General features: G+C 44.7%; 1 protein-coding gene across 2 annotated transcripts in view; it reads left to right on the plus strand.

Moving 5' to 3' along the window:
- The window catches only part of ATAD2B (ATPase family AAA domain containing 2B), a 158637-nt gene that overhangs the window by 126338 nt on the left and 11879 nt on the right, over positions 1–20420 (plus strand). For both annotated transcript variants that reach the window (XM_067544701.1, XM_067544702.1), the window contains exon 25: positions 5805–6509. In XM_067544701.1, coding sequence (XP_067400802.1) covers positions 5805–6509 — 705 coding nt within the window. The remainder of the gene's footprint in view (positions 1–5804; positions 6510–20420) is intronic.

Below are 20420 nucleotides of genomic sequence, written 5' to 3' on the forward strand. Positions count from 1 at the left end.
TCTATTCCTTCATCCAGGTCATTAATAAAGATGTTTAACAGCACTGGACCCAGGACAGATCCCCGTGGAACCCCATTGGAGACCTCTCTCCAATCTGACATCATTCCATTAATAGTTACTTGTTGTTTAATCAATTATATATCCACTTAATGGTAGTTCCATCGAGCCCACATTTCTCCGGTTTACTTACCAGAATGTTATGTGGGACTGTGTCAAAAACCTTGCTAAAGTCCAGGTATATTATGTCCACCTCATTCCCCCATCTACCAAATCGGTTACCCTGTTGAAGGCTGGTTTGGGCATAATTTGTTCTTGGTAAATCCATGCTGGATGCTAGTGATTACTCCTTCATCCTCCAGATATTTGCAAATTGATTGTATTATACATTGCCCTAGTAGCTTCTCAGGTTTCGAAGTCATGCTGACTGGTCTACAGTTCACTGGCTCCTCCTTTTTCTTTAAGACGGGCACTACGTTATCCCTTCTCCGGTCTTCCAGGACCTTTCCTGTCATCCATTAGTTTGTAAATATTGTTGCCAATGGCTCCGAGATTTTTTCAGCTAGTTTAATTCAGTACCCTCAAGTGAATAGCATCTGGCCCCACTGATTTGAATTAATTCAAATTGATCAGAAGATCTCTGATGTATTCTTTACTTATCCTAATCTGCATTCTTTCACCTTGGTCTATGGTAACTCCACTGATCATCCGGTCATATGTTGTTTTTTGTGAGACGACTAAAGCAAAATAGGCATTGGGCAGCTCATCTTCCGTTGCCAGTGATAATTAGTGTAAGTTACCAGTGAGATACGGTGTGCTCGATTTGCAGATTAATAAAGTTTAATGCCAAGGATTTTTTTGATAGATGGTTTAATACAAAGCCAAAAATGAATTATAACATATTTATATTATATAACATATTTACTAGACGTACACATTTATGTGTTTACTTCAGAGGCTGTGTACAGGAATGGTTGTTTTTAGAAGCCCCGCCAGGTGATCAGGCCAGCAGCATTTTTTGCAGAATCAGGTGGCAATGAAGTGCGTGCTTTTTTTGTCTGGGTGGTGGCTTTTATTTATTTAAGTGGGTTTTTTTGTTTTGTTTTGTTAGTAATAACTAATATTTATGTTCTTACCCTGATAAATTGGAGCAAAACAACATCTGGCAGTGGGAGAGGTGGTGGGAAGAATCTCCCCAAACGCTAAAAAAGAGCACCCCTTAACATAAAATGTATAAACTCATGTCCTTGTTTTGTTTTTATTTATGTGCAACTGCAAACTAACAAGCTATGTGCTGTGTTGTGCCAAACCCACATTAGTTATTATTTGCTGTAGTGTGTAGAAACTGAGGCACCACGAAGTTACTCAGCAATCTGTTGGTCTCTTTCAAATGTAAAAGGCAGTCAGGCTGCTGAGGCTTTAGACCTCAAACAGTGGTCAAGCAATCTCACCAGTGGTCAAGCAACTTGGTCAGGTAACTCAGGCTAGGCTAGGTCTCCATTTCTCCTGTTGCATTAGTGCCCTATGAGGGACTGGGCGTGGAGCATGAAAATGAATGCCTGGTGCTATTATCAGTCGCCAGCTTCTTAAGTTCTGCCCTTCTACTGCAACTGTGCCCAGATGCTCATCCCCTCCTCCTGGGGGGGGGGGGGGGGAAGGGGGAAGAGGGGGAGGATGTCACAGAGGAAATGTGCTGTTTTGAGAGCACTGGGGGCCTGAAGTCCAAGATTTCCTTGGAGCTTAGTAATTTAAAGGGATAAACTCCTATTGCCTTACAGATTTTTAAATCATTCACCATTTATTATGTTTATGTAGAAGTTACAAAAAAAAAAAAGTGTTAAGTTTTGTTCTCCACATTACAGATTCTGAATTTTAACTTCAGTGAGACTATTTATATTTCAGTAATGTCAAGACTTGGGATCCTCTTATTCTACTTTCTATACAAACATAGAACTTACAGATCAGTTAAGAAAGAGTCAGTAAAAGCATGTAAAAATAATTGGAAGGAATGGGGAGAGGAGAATGAGGGAAATAAGCTTAATTTACATAGGTCAGCTCTATGCTCAGGTAGATGGTTTTGAATCAGTTAATTGTTTTCATATAGAAAATAAGATATAAACCAATAAGATTAATCTGTGTAGCGACAACTGGCCATCTACCTTGCAGTTATCAATTGGTAGTTATCTATAAGCATAGCAGTAGATGTCGATCTTAAGGAGGAATTTGTAAATGGGACAAGGCAGCGGCCTTACAAACTAATCCCATGCATAAAGGGCAGCGTGGATGATAGCACAAAAGTGCTTGTGAGAGATGTGAATAAATGGGCAATAAAGATTGTTAGTGGGGGTGCTATATAATAAGATAGATTAGATAAATGTGGAGAAGCCAAGCTGTGAAAGGCCTTAAAAGTAAACCCTGGAAGCACATCTTTGACTTGGTGGGAAAAAAAAGGAAAGCCAGTGAATGGAAATAGAGGGTATGGTCAGTATGACAGACCAGGAGGATGATCTTAGCAGTAGTGTTTTGAGTGGACCTGAAAGGAGTGAACTGGGGTCTTGAAAATCTGAGAGGTTGCAGCAGTCAGGATGGGAACACACACAAGTCTGGAGAGAGTTTTAGCTGTGTGGACAGAGGGAAAAGTTTTGATCTTAGAGAAATGTGGAGGAAGAAGCAGCAAGATTTGGTCACTGCCTGATTGCACAAGTCTGGGTCTAAGCCAGGGGTAATCAAAAGGCAGACCATGGGTGAAATCTGGACCTCCAGAAGCTTTTGAATGGGCCCAGAAATATTTTTATTTACTTGTTGTTGGGTTTTTTTTAATTATTTTCTCTGGCGTCTGGACCTTTCTATACCTTGACCAAGAAATTTGGACCTTGACAAAAAATAATTAACTACTCCTGGTCTAAGCTAATGGCAGAATCAAAGACAACACCCAAATCACAGGCCTTAGTGACGTAGAGCATGGTGGGGCTGACCACAAAAGTGGGAAGTGGAGAGAATTTGGGAAGGAAGGTGGGAAAGGAATTCAGATTTAGAGATGTTTTGGGTAACTAAAGGGAATAGAAGCCAAGATAACTGAATTATTGCTTTGGTCTGTGCTACAGTTATTAATTATGTTAGTAAGAAGGGCTCCCATGGTACAATGTATGTCATCAAATTACTGGCTATTTTTAATTTTTCAGTATGATATTAAATTGGAAATGACATTATTGTCAGTATTATAAAATCACTTCTGTTCTGAGAAGTAACTCTTTAAAAATGCAGTGTCTCATTCAACAGATGGGCTCCCTGTGTGTGCGGTTTTAGTGATGAAAATAAGTTTTCTGTTTTGCTTATCTCAGTGCAGACTGTACAGCTGAGAGAGTAGGCCTGGGAGGAATTTTTCTTGTGTATCACTTCTTGTGATCACTATGTTCCAGTTAGTTACACCTGTGAAGCCAAGCTTGTACAGATGTGGCAAGGCCTAGTTTGGTTTTCAATTTGTGTTATGGTGATGATGCACTAAATGGAAAGAACCCAGCTAGTCTCTCTGGCCCTGATTCTGCAAAGCACTTAAATACGCATCTAATTATAAACACAAGTAATTCCATTTATTTTAATGGGATTTCTCCCATGCTTAAATTTAGGCATGTGCTTAAGTACTTTGTTGAATCATGGGCTCTGATCCCAGGTTGAGTTTGCAGTGAAGACAGGACAAATGTGTTATACTAGTACAGTTCTGGATATGGTTCTATTCATTATCTTCATCAAAGATTTAGATAATGGTGTAGATAGGACACTTACAAAGTTTGCAGACAATACCAAGATGAGAGGGGTTGCAAGTGCTTTGGAGGTTAGGATTAAAATTCAAAATGATCTGGACAAACTGGAGAACTAATCTGAAGTAAACAGGATGAAATTCAATAAGGACAAATGCAAAGTACTCCGCTTAGGGAAGACCAATCAATTGCACACATACAAAATGGGAAATGACTGCCTAGGAAGGAATACTCTAGAAAAGGATCTGGGTATCATAGTGGATAACAAGCTAAATATGAATCAACAGTGTAATACTGTTGCAAAAAAAAGCAAACCTCAATCTGGGATGTACTAGCAGGAAATTTATAAGCAAGACACGAGAAGTAATTCTTCCACTCTACTCTGTGCTGATTAGGCCTCAGCTGGAGTATTCTGTCCAGTTCTGGCTGCCACATTTCAGGAAAAATGTGGACAAACTGGAGAAAGTCCAGAGAAGAGCAACAAAAATGATTAAAGGTCTAGAAAACATGATCTGTGAGGGAAGATTGAAAAAATTGGGTTTGTTTAGTCTGGATAAGAGGAGTTTGAGGGGAGACATAACAGTTTTCAAGTACATAAAAGGTTGTTACAAGGAGCAGGGAGAAAAATTGTTCTCTCTAACCTCTGAAGATAGAACAAGAAACAATGGGCTTAAATTGCAGCAAGTATGGTTGATGTTGGATATTAGGAAAATGTTTATAACTGCCGGGGTGGCTAAGCACTGGAGTAAATTGCCTAGGGAGGTTGTGGAATCTCCAACATTGGATATTTTAAAAAGAATGTTAGATGAACACCTGTCAGGGATGGTCTAGGTAATACTTAGTACTCCTTCCCTGAGTGCAGTGGACTGGACAAGAAGACCTCTCGAGGTCTCTTGCAGTCCTACACTTCTGTGATTCTCTGAATCTTTGTCATTAAATGCGCAGCACTCACAGGATATTAGCATCTTCAGAGCAGCTTTGCAATCACTGATTTTCATAACTTACCTAGTGAGGTGGGTAGGTACAGTTAATGGACTTATTTTCTTTCATTTTGAAAGACTATCACTTTGTGAGAGATTCCCCTTCATACTGATTGGTGCTGGCAATATCTCCACAGAGGAAACTGACCACTTCAGATATAGCAGCCTCCATTTTTAGATGGAGAATTTCTAGCAAAGTGGTTATAATTTGCCGAAGAGCACAAGTAATCTGTATCAGAGCTGGAATTGTAACCCAAGCATTCCCATCTACTAGTCTTTCCTCAGTCTACTAAACTATAATTTCTTTCATCATTTGTGCTCTTACAAGGAACACTGAAATTCAACATTACAGCTGAATACTCTTCCTTTGCTATTGTTTGAAGTTTGTATTTGGAATATACCCCAAAACCCTTTTTGAGAATGGGATCCCACTGTCATAGACGTGTATATACACACTTAGAAGACACTGTCCCATACCAGGCCGTTTATAATCTGGCTTCAAACAAAGCCTAACAAGTGAGTGTGATAAACAGTAGGAGGGAAGACCAGGGTAACAAAAAAAAGATCATGGGGTTATGCACCTTATTTCTTGCACAACATGATAGTTCCAAGTCATCTGAAAGATTAAAAAAAAAAAAGGTAAAGTACAATTGGCTCTCCTCAAATTCTGCATCACAGAGCTATCACTGTTTTTCTGACTTTTAGTGGTCTGAATAGAAGTGGGTCTTCAGGAGGAATCTGAAGAAGGAAAGGGGAATGGCCTTACAGATCAATGTGATGAGTGCTTCCTGCATACTTGGTTAGTGTAAAATATGACACTGGGTGGGACTTTCAGAATTGCACAGCATTGACCTAACTCTGCTCTCATTAAAGTCAGTGGGAGTTTGCTTTACTGTTAATTTTAGTGGGTGCAGAATTAGCCCAATACTGAATGCTTTTGAAAATCCCTTACTGTGGAAAGTTTGGGAATAGTGGGTGTCAGTTAATATGTATTCTGTTATCTTAACTCAGGTGTTACCAGATGTATGTGTATTTAAAAGTGACATGTTTTCTGTCTCTTCAAATTCAGTTCGAATAAGGAGGAAGTCAAGGCGACGTTCGCAGTGGGGTAAAGGCATTATTAAAAAGAGAAAAGTCAACAATCTGAAGAAAGATGAAGATGATGCAAAATTTGCTGATGATGAAAATCATGGAGAGGACAGGAAGCTGCTGGAGAATGGCGAGCTAGAGATGAGCACAGACTGCATTGAGGAGAATGGAGAGGAAACAGGAGATCTGTCTATGACAAATGATGAGTCTTCTTGTGATATCATGGATATAGACACAGAGCAGAGACTTAACAATGGGACAGTAGGAAAAGAAAACAGTTTTGCATCAACAGAAGAAGAGAGTTCAAATGAATCCCTGTTAGTAAATGACAGTCTTACTGTGAATGCTGAAAAGGAATCAAGGAAGGACTCCCCATCTAAGGGAGACTGTGTGAATGGTGAGGCATCTGCACACAGCTTAGAGAGGATACCTGTTCCGGAATGTCAGAATGGTAAAGCTGAAGCAGTTGATGTTTCAGCATGTGATGACACTAACGTGTCTAGTAATAAGCAAAAAGCTATGTCTGAAGATCAGCCAAAGGAAAAAACAGAAGTTTCTGGTGAAAATCCGGGAGTTAATTTGGTGAAACAGTCTAATACTGAGGTACCACAATACAGCAATAATGAAAAGACACCACTGAGCAGCACAGACATTGAGACTAAAGATACCGAACCAGATAAAGAAGGTATGGCTTACGTTTTCAGTATTTCCAGTGCTGTGCTTAATGTCAAAGTAAATATAGATGGGTATGCTTTGTTGCAATAGCAGGTGAGTAGTGTATTTTGTGATCAGCAACCTGAACATTTTGAACATCTAATATTCTGATAACACAATTCCATCCCAAATAAACATCATTCTTAGAAGTATGATGGTCATATTCACTAAGTTTGTTCCCTTAGAGCTGGTCTACAGTACACAGTTAGGTCAACATAAGGCAGTTTACTATGACCTAATTATGTCAGTGTCTACACTACAGCCTTCCTCCTACCATTGTAAGTGCCCTACTATATTGACATAACTCCACCTCCATGAGAAGCATAAGACTTATGTCGGTGTAGTTAGGAGCTGGGGAGAGAAGCCAGGTGCCCACTAGGAGTGGGGTGGGGGGCCCAAGAAGCCAGGGCAACTGGACCCTGCTCCCTGGGGGCGAGAAGCCCTGGGCAGCTTCCCCCTGCTCCCAGTGGGGAACAGCAAGCAGAGTGAGGGTAGGGGAGTGTAGCCCATCGGGAGTCTGTGGGGCAGCCAGGCTCTTGGCAGGGAGTTGCCAGCGGAGCTGAGACACCAGGCTCTCAGCTCCCCACACTGCCCCTCTTAGCTCTCCTGGTGAGTATGTGAGGTAGTGTGGTCATGCAGAACTTCAGTGGCTGTAAGTTGACCTGATATAGGTCGACTTACGTTTCTAGTGTAGACATACCTGTAGATAAATAAATCTACCCTAGAACTGGCAGTGTTCTATATGCTTCTGTTTGGTTTCTGTGGGGAAACTGCAAATGTGAAGGTAATATTTTGTTATACTGAAAATAATTGTTTTTTTTAAAGATTCCCACTGAAAGTATGGGACTTAGTATGGTGTGGATTCATAGTGCTTTCTGATCAAAGCATTTTTACAGGTGTCATTATTTGGATTTTAATTCAATAAAATATGGAGCATACATAATCATGAAGGATTTCCTTATTGCAAATTTGAAGCATTTTGATGAAATCAGGTTGAGTAGTATATTTTTAAAAAAAAATTGTAACAAAAGCTTTTTGCTAGTGTACATGTTGCTTTGCAAGCGATGATCCCTGGTAGGAGCAGTTTACAAGCAATAGATGAACAGACATTGCAGGGAAAGGACAATAGATAAGGAGGTGGAGAGGATAATGGTGAATAAAAACAGAAATAACATCCCTTGGGGCCCTCAGTTTCCTGAGGGGGGAGAAGTAAAAGCTGTTTGTTCACTGGCTTGCTTTTTGTTAGCTGCTCAAAGAGCAATGTGTCTTTAAAAGATTAGTGTTAGGGTTTGCAAAAGAAGTGAGTTTTAACAAAGGTTTTGAATGATGTGTCATTATTTCTCAGAGTGTAAGGTTAGGAAGTGTTTTCCAAGGATGAGAAGAAGATTATGCATACATTAGAGGCTTGAGCAAGGCAGAGTACATGAAAAGTTGAACAGGAAAATGAGTGCTGATTTGCCAGGAGAAGTGGATTTTTGCAGGGCCTTGTAGATTAGGAATACAATCTTTAACTTGATGTGGAAGGCAAGTGGTAGCCAGTGAAGAGACTCAAACTGGGGACAATATGATCTGAGTAATGGGAGGAAAATACTTGTAGAAATTGGATTCTGTATAGACCATTGGTCGAACCTTCATGGTTGTATATTAAAAAACTGAACCTGTGCAATTTATAAAAATCTCAATGCACAAAGCTTCGGCAAACTTTTGAGATTGCAAATGACCTGATTCAATATACTTTAAAACAAAGTATAATTTATTTTTAAAACTTAAAACTTTTATCAAGTTTTTACCTTAAATAATATATCCACCTACCTGTCCAAACTCCAGCAGAGTTGTTTTATCTTCTCACTACATGTGGGGAAAAAAAGATTTTAAAAATAGGCTTAGGTTCATATCTGGAAGCGTGACACCATTAAAGTAATGATTTCAGTGGCTTAAACTTGTTGTAGGGTTGTGAGAATTCCACATTTATCCATACTTCTCCCTCTACTTTTAAAATTTCACCCATGAAAAAATTGCACACTAATTACACTGTGTGTACACAGCGGAAAGGGAGAAGAAATAAGTGAGCAGCCTGTTGTCCCCTGCATAGTGGAAGATAATTCTTCTTCATGTAGAGTCTTTTTGGGTGTTCCACATAGGTACATGTATGGCCTATGCCTTTGATCGTAGATTTTTGATAGCATTGCCTGTTCAGCCCGCATGTGCGCCCTTCACATTCTCATGCCTCGTACCAAGGCGGTGTAGTGCAGCCTGGATAAACAGCCTTAAGTTCTTTCTCACCCATTTTCGACCAGAGACAGAGCTTAGTGTGTGCCTGTTTTTCTCTTTAGACTTATAATAATAGTTAATAGTGTTAGTTTTTTATTTAATTTATAGGATTCTTAGTACTTTATAGTTGTTGGAACAGTTGTTTCCATTTTTTTTTCTTGGGGAAAAAAATGTTGGTTTCCCCCTACTGAGATGTTGGGTTTTTTTCTTGTATCTGGGACCCCGGATTCCCCAGGTTTTAAAAGGTGCCTCTCCTTTTGAGATGTGATTCCTGTCAGCAATGGGCGTTCTCAGTGTATTGCTTGGAAGACTTGCGTATCCTCAGTAATGTTTGCACTCGTTTTAATGGGGAGATCCCGCAAAAACAGGGAAATTAAGTATAGACTATTAGTGAGGAAGAGGCTTTAAGACTGACTTCAAACAGGGATCCTCTGCTTTCGTTAGTGCCTTCTCTATATTGAGATCATGGTCATGAGAGCTTCCAAGGTGAAGGCAGCATTGAGATCCTGGTCTCTGACACTCTCCATCTGTGAAGTACCTATAATCGGTCCATCGGTACGAAGAGCTTCCCACTCAAAGACTAAGGAGTGGGGAATAAGAGAAGGAGAATGGAGAGTTCTTCATCAAAGAAAATTCAGTCACCGGAGATCTCAGGCCCTGTCAGGAGTGCTGTTGACGCTCCATGTACTTCGGGTACAAAGAAGCACTCTAAGACTTCATCTAAGTCCCATACCTTGGCAGTAAAGGGCACGGTACCAAAGACTATTACTGTGGCTGCCATCAGAATCCATTATACTAAGAGAGCAGCCTCACTGGAATTTGTGGTGCCCTCAGACCAATCATCAGCACCTTGGACAGTGACATCAAGAACAACTTCAGTGCCCGTACCATCTGAAAAGGCTCTCAGAGGAAAGATATGGAAAGCGAGCGATCTACTGTTGTCACCTGCACTGGATGTGCTATGTTTGTCTTTCTCCCACAGGATAGAAGCGACTTCATCTGTACAAAGTGCAGGCTGGTTTCCATATTGGAAGAGAAGGTTAAAGGACTAGAGACCCAAGTATCAACCCTGCGTTGCATTAAAGAAAACGAAGTCTTTCTCGATTGAAGACATGATTTTGTTACTGCAGGCACAGCATGAGGAAGAATCAGAGAAGACAGTGCAGGGGAGATTGAAGAATGGGGAAGAAAATTGGCAGCATGTGACCTCCCGAAGAAAGAGAACCTATATGCCCACCATGCAAATAGAGGTAAAAAATCATTTTCAGGCTCTCTGCACAGGTACTATGTCGGAGAACGATTTGGAAGACTCATCTGAGGGAATGGATCAGGAGAACCTGTTCCTCAGAAGGCATGGGATGCATTGTTCTAGGGATGAGGGTTCGACAACCAACACTCCCAAGAGGAAGGGAAGGGTGGTGATGGTCAGGGACTCCGTCCTACAGGGGGGTGGAGTCATCCATCTGCCGTCCGGACCGGGAAACTAGAGAAGTGTGGCGCTTGACTGGAGCTAGGATTCAGGATGTGATGGAGAGACTGCTGAGACTTATCAAGCCCTCAGATCGCTACCCCTCCCTACTCCTCCCTACTTCTCCACTTAGGCACCAATGACACTGCCAAGAACGACCTTGAGCGGATCACTGCAGACTACGTGGCTCTGGGAAGAAGGATAAAGGAGTTTGAGGCACAAGTGGTGTTCTCGTCGGTCCCCCCTCTTGAAGGAAAAGGCCTAGGTAGGGACTATCACATTGTGGAAGTAAATGCGTGGTTATGCGGATGGTGTCGGAGAGAGGGTTTTGGATTCTTCGATCATGGGATGTTCCAGGAAGGATTACTAGGAAGAGACGGGAATCACCTAACGAAGAGAGGGAAGAATATCTTCGCAGACAGGCTTGCTAACCTAGTGAGGAGGGCTTTAAATTAGGTTTGATGGGGGACAGGGACCTGAGCCCGCAGGTAAGTGGGACACCAGGAGGAAGTAGAAGGAGTAGGGTACAACAGGGGAGGCCTTCTGAATTACACTGAGAAAGTAGGGCAATCGGCCAGTTATCTCAAGTGCCTATACATGAAAGCAAGAAGCCTGGGAAACAAGCAGGAGGAATTGGAAGTCCTGGCACAGTCAAGGAACTATGATATGATTGGAATAACAGAGACTTGGTGGGGTAATTCACACAACTGGAGCACTGTCATGGATGGGTATAAACTGTTCAGGAAGGACAGGAGGGGCGAAAGGGTGGAAGAGTTGCACTGTATGTAAGAGAGCTCTATGATTGCTCTGAGCTCCAGTTTGAAACTGGAGATAAGCCAGGTGAGAGTCTCTGGGTTAAGCTTAGAAGCAAGAACAATACGGGTGATGTCGTAGTGCGTGTCTGTTATAGATCATTAGACCAGGAGGACGAGGTAGATGAGGCTTTCTTCAGTCAATTAGAGAAAGTTTCCAGTTCACAGGACCTGGTTCTCATGAGGGACTTCAATCAGCCTGACATCTGCTAGAAGAGCAATACAGCAGAACACAGACAATTCAGGAAGTTTTTGGAGAATGTTGTGGATAACTTCCTGGTGCAAGTGTTGGAGCAACCAACTAGGGACCGTGCTCCTCTTGACCTGCTGCTCACAAACAGGGAAGATTTGGTAGGGGAAGTAGAAGTGGGTGGCAACCTAGGCAGCAGTGACCATGAGATGATAGAGTTCAGGATCCTGACAAAAGGAAGAAAGGAGAACAGCAGGATACGGCCCGTGGACTGCAGAAAAGCAGATTTTGACTCTCTCAGCGAGCTGATGGGCAGGATGCCCTGGGAGTCTAATATGAGGGGAAAAGGAATCCAAGAGAGCTGGCTGTATTTTAAAGAAACCTTATTGAGGGCACAGGAACAAACCATTCCAATGTGCAGAAAGAATAGCAAATATGGCAGGTGCCCAGCTTGGCTTAAGAAAGACGTCTTTGGTGAACTTAAACACAAAAAAGAAGCTTACAAGAAGTGGAAGTTTGGTCAGATGACTACGGAGGATTATAAAAATACTGCTTGAACATGCAGGAATGAAATCAGGAAGGCCAAAGCACAATTGGAGTTGCAGCTAGCAAGGGACTTGAAGGGGAACAAGAAGGGTTTCTACAGGTATGTTACCAACAAGAGGAAGATTAGGGAAAGTGTGGACCCCTTACAGAATGGGGGAGACAACCTAGTGACAGAGGATGTGGAGAAAGCTGAGGTACTCAATGCCTTTTTTGCCTCTGTCTTCACAGACGAGGTCAGCTCCCAGACTGCTGCACTGGGCAGCACAGAATGGGGAGGAGGTGAACATCCCTCAGTGCTGAGGGAACAGGACCAAGACTATTTAGAAAGATTGGACATACGCAAGTCCATGGGGCCAGATGCAATGCGTCCGAAGGTGCTGAGGGAGTTGGCTGAGGTGATTTCAGAGCCATTAGCTATTATCTTTGAAAGCTCGTGGCAATTGGAGGAGGTCCCTGATGATTGGAAAAAGGCAAGTATAGTGCCCATCTTCAAGAAAGGGAAAAAAGAGGATCCAAGGAGCTACAGACGGGTCAGCCTCACCTCAATCCCTGGAAAAATCATGGAGCAGGTCCTCAAGGAATCTATTTTAAGGCACTTAGAAGAGAGGAAGGTGATCAGGAACAGTTAACTTGGATTCACCAAGGGAAAGTCATGCCTGACCAACCTGATTGCCTTCTATGAAGAGGTGACAGGCTCTGTGGATGTGGGGAAAGTGGTGAGCGGGATGTACATTGACTTTAGCAAAGCTTTTGATAGTCTCCCACAGTATTCTTATCAGCATGTTAAAGAAGTATGGGTTGGATGAATGGACTATAAAATGGATAGAGAGCTGGTTTGATCATCTGGCTCAACGGGTAGTGATCAATGGCTCCATGTCTAGCTGGTAGCCGGTAACAAGCGGAGTGCCCCAGGGGTTGGTCCTGGGGCCCATTTTGTTCAACATCTTAATTAATGATCTAGAGGATGGGGTAGATTGCACCTTCAACAAGTTTGCAGATGACACTAAGCTAGGGGGAGTGGTAGATACCCTGGAAGGTAGGGATAGGATACAGAGTGACCTAGACAAATTGGAGGATTGGGCCAAAAGAAATCTGATGAGATTCAACAAGGACAAGTGCAGAGTCCTCCACTTAGGATGGAAGAATCCAATGCACAGCTACAGACTGGGGACTGACGGGCTAGGCAGCAGTTCTGCAGAAAAGAACCTGGGGGAACAGTGGATAAGAAGCTGGATATGAGTCAGCAGTGTGCCCTGGTTGCCAAGAAGGCTAATAGCATATTGGGCTGCATTAATAGGAGCATTGCCAGCAGATCGAGGGAAGTGATTATTCCCCTCTATTCGGCATTGGTGAGGCCTCATTTGGAGTATTGTGTCCAGTTTTGGGCTCCCCACTATAAAAAGGACAAGTGGAGAGAGTCCAGCGGAGGGCAACAAAAATGATTAGGGGGCTGGAGCACAAGACTTATGAGGAGAGACTGAGGGGACAAGGTTTGTTTAGTTTGCAAAAGAGAAGAATGAGGGGGGATTTGATAGCAGCCTTTAACTACCTGAAAGGGGATTCCAGGCAAGATGGAGCTAGGCTGTTTTCAATGGTAGTAGATGACAGAACAAGGAGGAATGGTCTCAAGTTGCAGTGGGGGAGGTCTCGGTTGGATATTAGGAAAAAGTTTTTCACTAGGAGGGTGGTGAAGCACTGGAATGTGTTACCTAGGGAGGTGGTGGAATCTCCATCCTTAGAGGTTTTTAAGCTACGGCTTGACAAAACCCTGGCTGGGATGATTTAGCTGAGGTTAGTCCTGCTTTGAGCACTGGTTGGACTGGATGACCTCCTGAGGTCCCTTCCAACTGTAATATTTTGATTCTATGTTCTATTGCGCTCTGACTACACAGGAATTCCAGTACTCTAAGTGTCTCATGGAACCGAATGAGCATGAGTCTCCCCTCTTTGCAACTTCCGGACACCTTTCAGTACCGATATCTGCCTGGTCACTGACTATGCATGTTGTATTCAGACCCACTGCTTCTCCAATTTCTATCATTCAGGAAACAGTTGTCACCTACTTTACAATGTATGGAAGAGCATTCATACTCAAACTCAGAGCTTTCCGTTCAAGGCTTTCCAGTTAACTCAAGGAGATATTCTTCTTCGAGTGCTTGTTCATGTCCATTCTATGCTAGCTGTATGTGTTTTGCATGTATAGTTGCTGGAGGTTTTTCCCTCGGTAGTATCCATCCACTGGCTCTTTCACCCATGGAGCTGTGCGTGTATGTGTCGGTACAAGGGGTGCCGCCAGCTCCACGCCCTTCCAGTTCCTTCTTACCACCCATGATGGTTGCTTGTGGTGCTCCTTCTTGCTCTTGCAAGGCTTCTTTCCCAGTGGTTTGGACTTTTTGTAGATATTGTATAGTTATGGCAGTTAGTGTATATAGTTCTTAGTGTTAGCGAATATGGTATTGTGAATAGTCATCCCTGTCATCAAGGAACTTTCACCCTAGGGGTGGGGCGTGCCCCGTTCTCCGGGCTTCTAGTCATGTGACTCCTGTCACAAGCCCATGACAGTGAGTGACCCTTACTCTAGCTGTCTAAAGTGCCTTGGGGAAACTCACATTAAAAAGAAGTGTCAGCTCTGCAGTGGCTTCAGACTTTGCACTCAGAAAGATAGAGACATTCATCTTAGAGCCTCATGGAGGCATCCTTCAGACCAGCCTTAGAGCTGAGCTACTCCAAATTGGCGCTGAGCATTCGACATGTGTGCAAAGCGCTCCACTGGCACCGTGTTCTTCCTGGCACCATTCTTCATCTCAGGTGTTGAAGAGGAAGCATAAGAAACAGTACACTGAGAGAGGGCACTCTCTAGTGCCAAAGAAGAAAAAGCAGGGAGTGGCTGATGTAGTGTGACCTGCGCCAGACCATCTGTCCTCCCCAAAGCCACTGTCAGCTCTGGCAACTCCACCTAGAGCGCAGAGTTTGATACCTTGTGCCTGTGGGCCCCTTCAATTCCGGAGGCTTTCCAGATGGCCAAGAATCTGATGTCCTTCCTGATCCCACCGACCCCCCGAAGGCTATCTGCCAGTGAAGGCGACTGGGGATAGAACGGATCAAGGGGCAGTGAGCTCCATTGCAACACCGATCCTTTCGGCACTATCCAGAGGAAAACCCTCCATGGTCCTGTTCCAGTAGTCTCCGACCATCTTCAGTCACCGGTTGCCCAGCACTGCCTGAAGGTGGAAGCATATGTGGTGCCGCCATGGTCTCTGAGGGAAGAATTCTCTTTGGAGTCCAAGGGGGATTCCTTTGCCCCACCAAAGACATACTGGTGCCTAGCCTATGCACTGGACTTTGGTATCAGCCCCCCAGCCAGTGATTGGGCCCACAGGCTACTGGCCAATTCAGAGCAGTATTGGAACCCATTGGGGCTTCCTCTGGTACTGGGGCCCCCATTCCCACCGATCATACTTGAGGGTGTCCAGTGGTGTGCCTCATTCCACCTGGCAACAGACCCCAACTCTGATACTGACCCTGGCACAGAGATCCCAGAAGTGGCCCCAGTGGACATGGTATAGGCCCTAGTAATCTGCTCCCACCAGAGGACTTCAGGGCCCATCAAGAGTTCCTGAAACGGGTCACTGCAAACTTGGGGCTGGGAGCTGAGGGCTCACAGCTTAATTGATATCCTGGCTGCAGTGGACCCCTCCAGGGTGGTGTTGGGATCTGTCAGGGCACTATAGCAGATCCCTTCATCTCTGCCCCTGCCTCAAAAAGGGTGGAGAAGTAGAACTATGTATTGGCAAGTGGGGTTGAGCCAGCGCCCGCCCGGGCTCCTAGTGGTGGCAGCTGCAAATGAGCTGGACAGACGAGCAGTTGAGTGCCACCCCTGAAAATAAAGAGGCTAAGAGACTGGACCTGTTCAGACACAAGGTTTATTCAACGGGCAGCCTCCAGTTATGTATCTCTAACCAGCAGGTTCTGCTGGGGAGGTACAATTTTAACCTCTGGGACTCAGTGGCCAAATTTAAGGACTTCCTGCCACAGGAGTCGAGGCAGGAGTTCCTGGCCATCCTGGAGGAAGGCAAGACTGTGGCCAGGAGATTCCTCCAGGCAGCTCCGGATGCAACATACTCAGCAGCCAGGACTATAGTGTCAGTGATTACCACGAGGCGCTGTTCATAATGGCTCCATTCATTGGGCCTCTCTCACAAAGTGCAGCAGTCCATCCAGGATCTCCCCTTCAATGGAAGCTCCCTGTTCTCCAAACTGACGGACTCCAAGTTACTTGGCCTCAAAGACTCAAGGGCTTCACTGCACTCCCTGAGCCTTTACACACCACCAGCCTCCAGGAAGCATTTTAGGCACCAGAAGCCTTCCAGAGTCCTGACGCCTCCCAGACGGTAGCCCTACAAAAGAAAGGGAAAAGGCTATAAATGACATCAGCCCTGACCTTCTGCCTCAGCCTTCCAGTTGGGCTCACATAGATATCCCGGCAGGACCAGGCAGACCTTTTGAAGGTACACCTGAGGACGACATACCAGTCCTGACTCTGGTTCCATCTCCCCCTTTTGTTTTTGGACCGCCTGTCACCCTTCACCCCAGCGTGGCCATATATAACATGGGACCGTTGGGTACTCAGCACTATAACAGTTGGTCATTCTCTCCAATTTTCATCTGCTACTCTCTCCCACACCCTGACCCCATCTCTCTTCAGGAACCCTTCTCACGAGCAGCTTCTCTTAGAAGAGGTGCAAGCCCTCGTGTGTGTGGGGGTGTGGGTGTGGGTGTGTGTGGGTGGCCTCAACAAATATCTCAAGAAACTGAGGTTCCACATGATCACCCTGGCCTCCATCATTCCCTCCCTGGATCTAGGAGACTGGTACACTGCCCTCGATTTAAAGGATGCTTATTTGCACATCTCTCATCTTCCGCAGGCACAGGAGATTCCTTAGGCTCATAGTGGGTAAATGACCACTACGAATTCACCACGCTTCCTTTCGGCCTGTTAGCAGCCTCACACATCTTCACAAAGTGTATGGTGGTGGTAACAGCTTTCCACAGAGGTCAAGGTGTGCAAATCTACCCGTACCTCGACAACTAGCTAATCAAAGGCCGCTCGCAGGCTCAGGTCCAGCGCAGCATTGGTATAGCATAGGGCCGTCTTACGGGCACTGGGTCTGTTGATAAATGAGCAAAAGTCAACTCTGGTCCTGGTTCAGAGTATAGAGTTCATCGGGCCAGTGCTCGACTCGATCCTGGCCAAGGCCTACTTACCAGAAGCCAGATTCTGAGCAATGTCGGACCTAATCTCCAAGGTTATGACCTACCCACTAATGATCTCTTGTGTTTGTCTCAAGTTGTTGGGTCACAGGGTGGCATGTATCTGTGTGTTGCAGTATGCGAAGTTATGCCTCAGACTCCTACAGAGGTGGGTAGCATAAGTGTACTCCCCAAGCAGATACCATTTAAACTCGATACTCATGATTCTGCCGCTGGTACTCACTTCGATAACTTGGTGGAGAAACCCAGATTCTGTAATGAAAGGGGTACTCTTTGCTGCTCCTCATCCATCGATAATCTTAGTTTCGACACCTCAGATGTGGGGTGGGGATCCCACCTCTACAGTCTCAGGACTCAGGGTGTCTGGTCCCAGGAAGAACTCTTCCTGCATATAAATGTCAGGGAACACAGGACAGTATGCTTGGCTTGCCAGGCATTCTTTCCCCAGATCTCAAACAAGGTGGTGCATGTCTTGACAGACAAAACTGAATTAATGTTTTACATCAACAAGCAGGCAAGGGCTCCTTCTTAAGCCCTATGCCAGGAAGCTCTCCAACTGTGAGACTTCTGCGTGAAGCATACCATACACCTTGAGGCGTCACATCTCCTCGGAGCCCGAAACATATTGGCGGATCACCTCAGCATATCGTTTTCCTCTCACCACGAGTGATCTCTTTACTGGAGGTCGTTAGTGTCATCTTCCAGAAGTGGGGGGCCTCCCCAGGTGGACCTGTTTGTCACCAGACAGAACAGGAAATTACATCAGTTCTGTTTGCTGTGTGGGCACAGCAGGAAAACTCCCTCTTTGATGCTTTCTTGCTTTCGTGGGCAGATGGCCTACTATATGCCTTCCCACCTATATGCGTTCCTTTTCCTCATTTTGGACACTGCCTCTCTCTATACCAGCACGCGTGGGAAACTATAACATCAAACAAATGGGTGTTTGAGACCATTACTTACGGTATGCAAAACAGTTTATCTCCATTCTACCCTCCCATCCCTCTCCAGGGACCCTGCTCACAATGAATTGCTGAGAGAGGTCATATTGCTCCTGAGTCTAGGGGCCATAGAACCAGTTCCACTTCAACACAAAGGAAAAGGGTTCTATTCAAGGTATTTTCTGATACCTCCAAGAGAAACGGGTTTCAGCAGCCAATATTAGATCTCAGACAATTGAAGAAGAATGTCAGACATCTGAAATTCAGAATAGTGTCCCTAGCAGCTATAATTCTCTCCTGGAGTCTGAGGACTGGTTTGTGACTCTCAACCTCAAAGATCCTACTTCCATGTAGCAATTCATCCCTCTCATGAAAGATTTCTTGATTTCATAGTTGTTCACAATCACTACCAGTACCAGATCCTATCCTTCCTTCTGCCCCAAGGGTTTTCTTAAAAATTATAGCGGTTTTAGTTCCCCACCTCCATTATCTAGGAGTAACAGTTTTTCCCTATCTCAACCACTGGCTTCTCAAAGGATGTTCTTATCAGGGGGTGCTGTTGGCAGTTAAAATAACTTTACTTTTCTACAGTTTAGGCCTATAAACAAATGTGGAGAAGTCGGCCTTGACCCCTATATAGTGAGTACTTTCTATAGTAGTGTTTCTGGATTTGATGACTGGCAAGACTTATCCTCCCTCCCAACAGATTCCTTGCTCTAAAGAACCTTATCCAAAGAATGCAGCTGTCCTCAAGTCCCAGCAAGGACATGTCTGAGCCTCTGGGGCATATGGCCCCTTGTGATTTTGTAACGCAGAATGCTAGGTAACATCTTTGTTTCCAGGTGTGGCTCAGGACATTTTACATACCCAATAGACACAGTCTGAACAAACAGAGTTTGTGGCTTCAGGTGTAGGGGCTCCCTTCAGAGGTCCAACATACTATACAGTATTTGCCCTTCAAAGGCTCAGGTTTATTTTCGGACTCCAAGTTCCATGGCCCTAAAGACTCTAGGGCAACATTGAAATTCCTGAGCCTGCATATGTCAGCTCCTCAGGGAAGCACTTGAAGGCCCAGCCTCCCCCACAGTTTTACTCTGCGCAGGCTAGACAGGACTATTCCAGGAAACTGGGCAGAAACAACAGGCGCAGGACACCTCAGCCCCCTTACAGTCTGGGCCACGGTTCGGCAGGGCAGTCCTCTGGATCCAAGCAATCATTTTGAGAGTGCGCCTGAGGGTGACACACCAGGCCAGATCCTTACCCCTGGTTTCTGAACTGTCTGTTCCATTTCTATTGTGCATGGTCCCAGATAACCTCAGACAGATGGGTGCTACGCACAGTAGAACTGGGATATTCCCTCCAATTCTGTTTCTCCTCCCTCTGCCCCCTGTCCCTGTACGTCTTTAGGGATCCCTTTCACGAGCAACTTCTTATACAGGAGGTACAAGTGCTCCTTAATGCAGGAGCAGTGGAGGAGGTTCCTCAGAAGTTAAAGGGAAACGGGTTCTACTCCTGCTGTTTCCTAATTCTAAAGGAGGTCTCAGATCCATTCTCGACCTTGAAAATCTCAACACATTAATGAAGAAGCTGAAATTTCACATGGTATCCTTGGTCGCTATCATTCCTTCCCTAGGTCAGCAGGGCCCTATAAAGGACGCACGACTCTAGGGGGCTCCAGAGCCGACCCTACGGGTACTACTGGGAGAAAAACCTGGCAACCATGCATGGGACGCGCGTACACCTAATTGGAATGTACATGAGCAACACATCTCAAAGAACAAGAGTTACAGAAGTTTAGTAACTGTCTTTTCACTCTGCTAGATCAGATGCTGCAGTAGGCAGTGTAAACCTTTTTTCGGTACTGGACTCTGTTCTGAACCTCCCGCTTCCTTAAGGAGTTACTACAGGGGAGTCACTTGAAGTGGAGTTACCACAGAGATACTACTCGAAGGAGAGTTTACTCATCTTGTGCTGTAACTGGAATTCTTTGAGATGTCTGTCAGTGTGGGTGCTACACTCTCCGCCTTCTTTTCTCTGTGGGACTTTGTGGTAGAAAAGGAACCGAGGGTGGTTTGCCCATATAGCTCCATATAGCCTGAGTATGGGACACAAAGATATGTAGGGCACATATGTAAGCTGAACGGGCACTGCTACCAAATAGCTCTGATCAAAAGCTTAGGGTGCATGCACATCTGAAGTGGAGCACCCACAGGGGGACATATCTTGAACTCTACTTACTGCACAACGTAGTAACCTCTCCTTCTCTAATGACCCAGAATGAGCAGAGCACAGCTGTCAATTTCACGTCGGTGTTCCTGTTATACTGAGGAAGTACTAAGTGCAGAAGCATGGGTGCAGTCTCTCTGCTGGATGGTGAAAGAAAGAC

This window comes from Emydura macquarii, unplaced genomic scaffold (genome assembly GCF_026122565.2).
Source record: "Emydura macquarii macquarii isolate MOO-44397 ecotype Brisbane River unplaced genomic scaffold, CSIRO-AGI_Emac_v2 contig_1027, whole genome shotgun sequence".
NCBI classification, from domain to species: domain Eukaryota; kingdom Metazoa; phylum Chordata; order Testudines; family Chelidae; genus Emydura; species Emydura macquarii.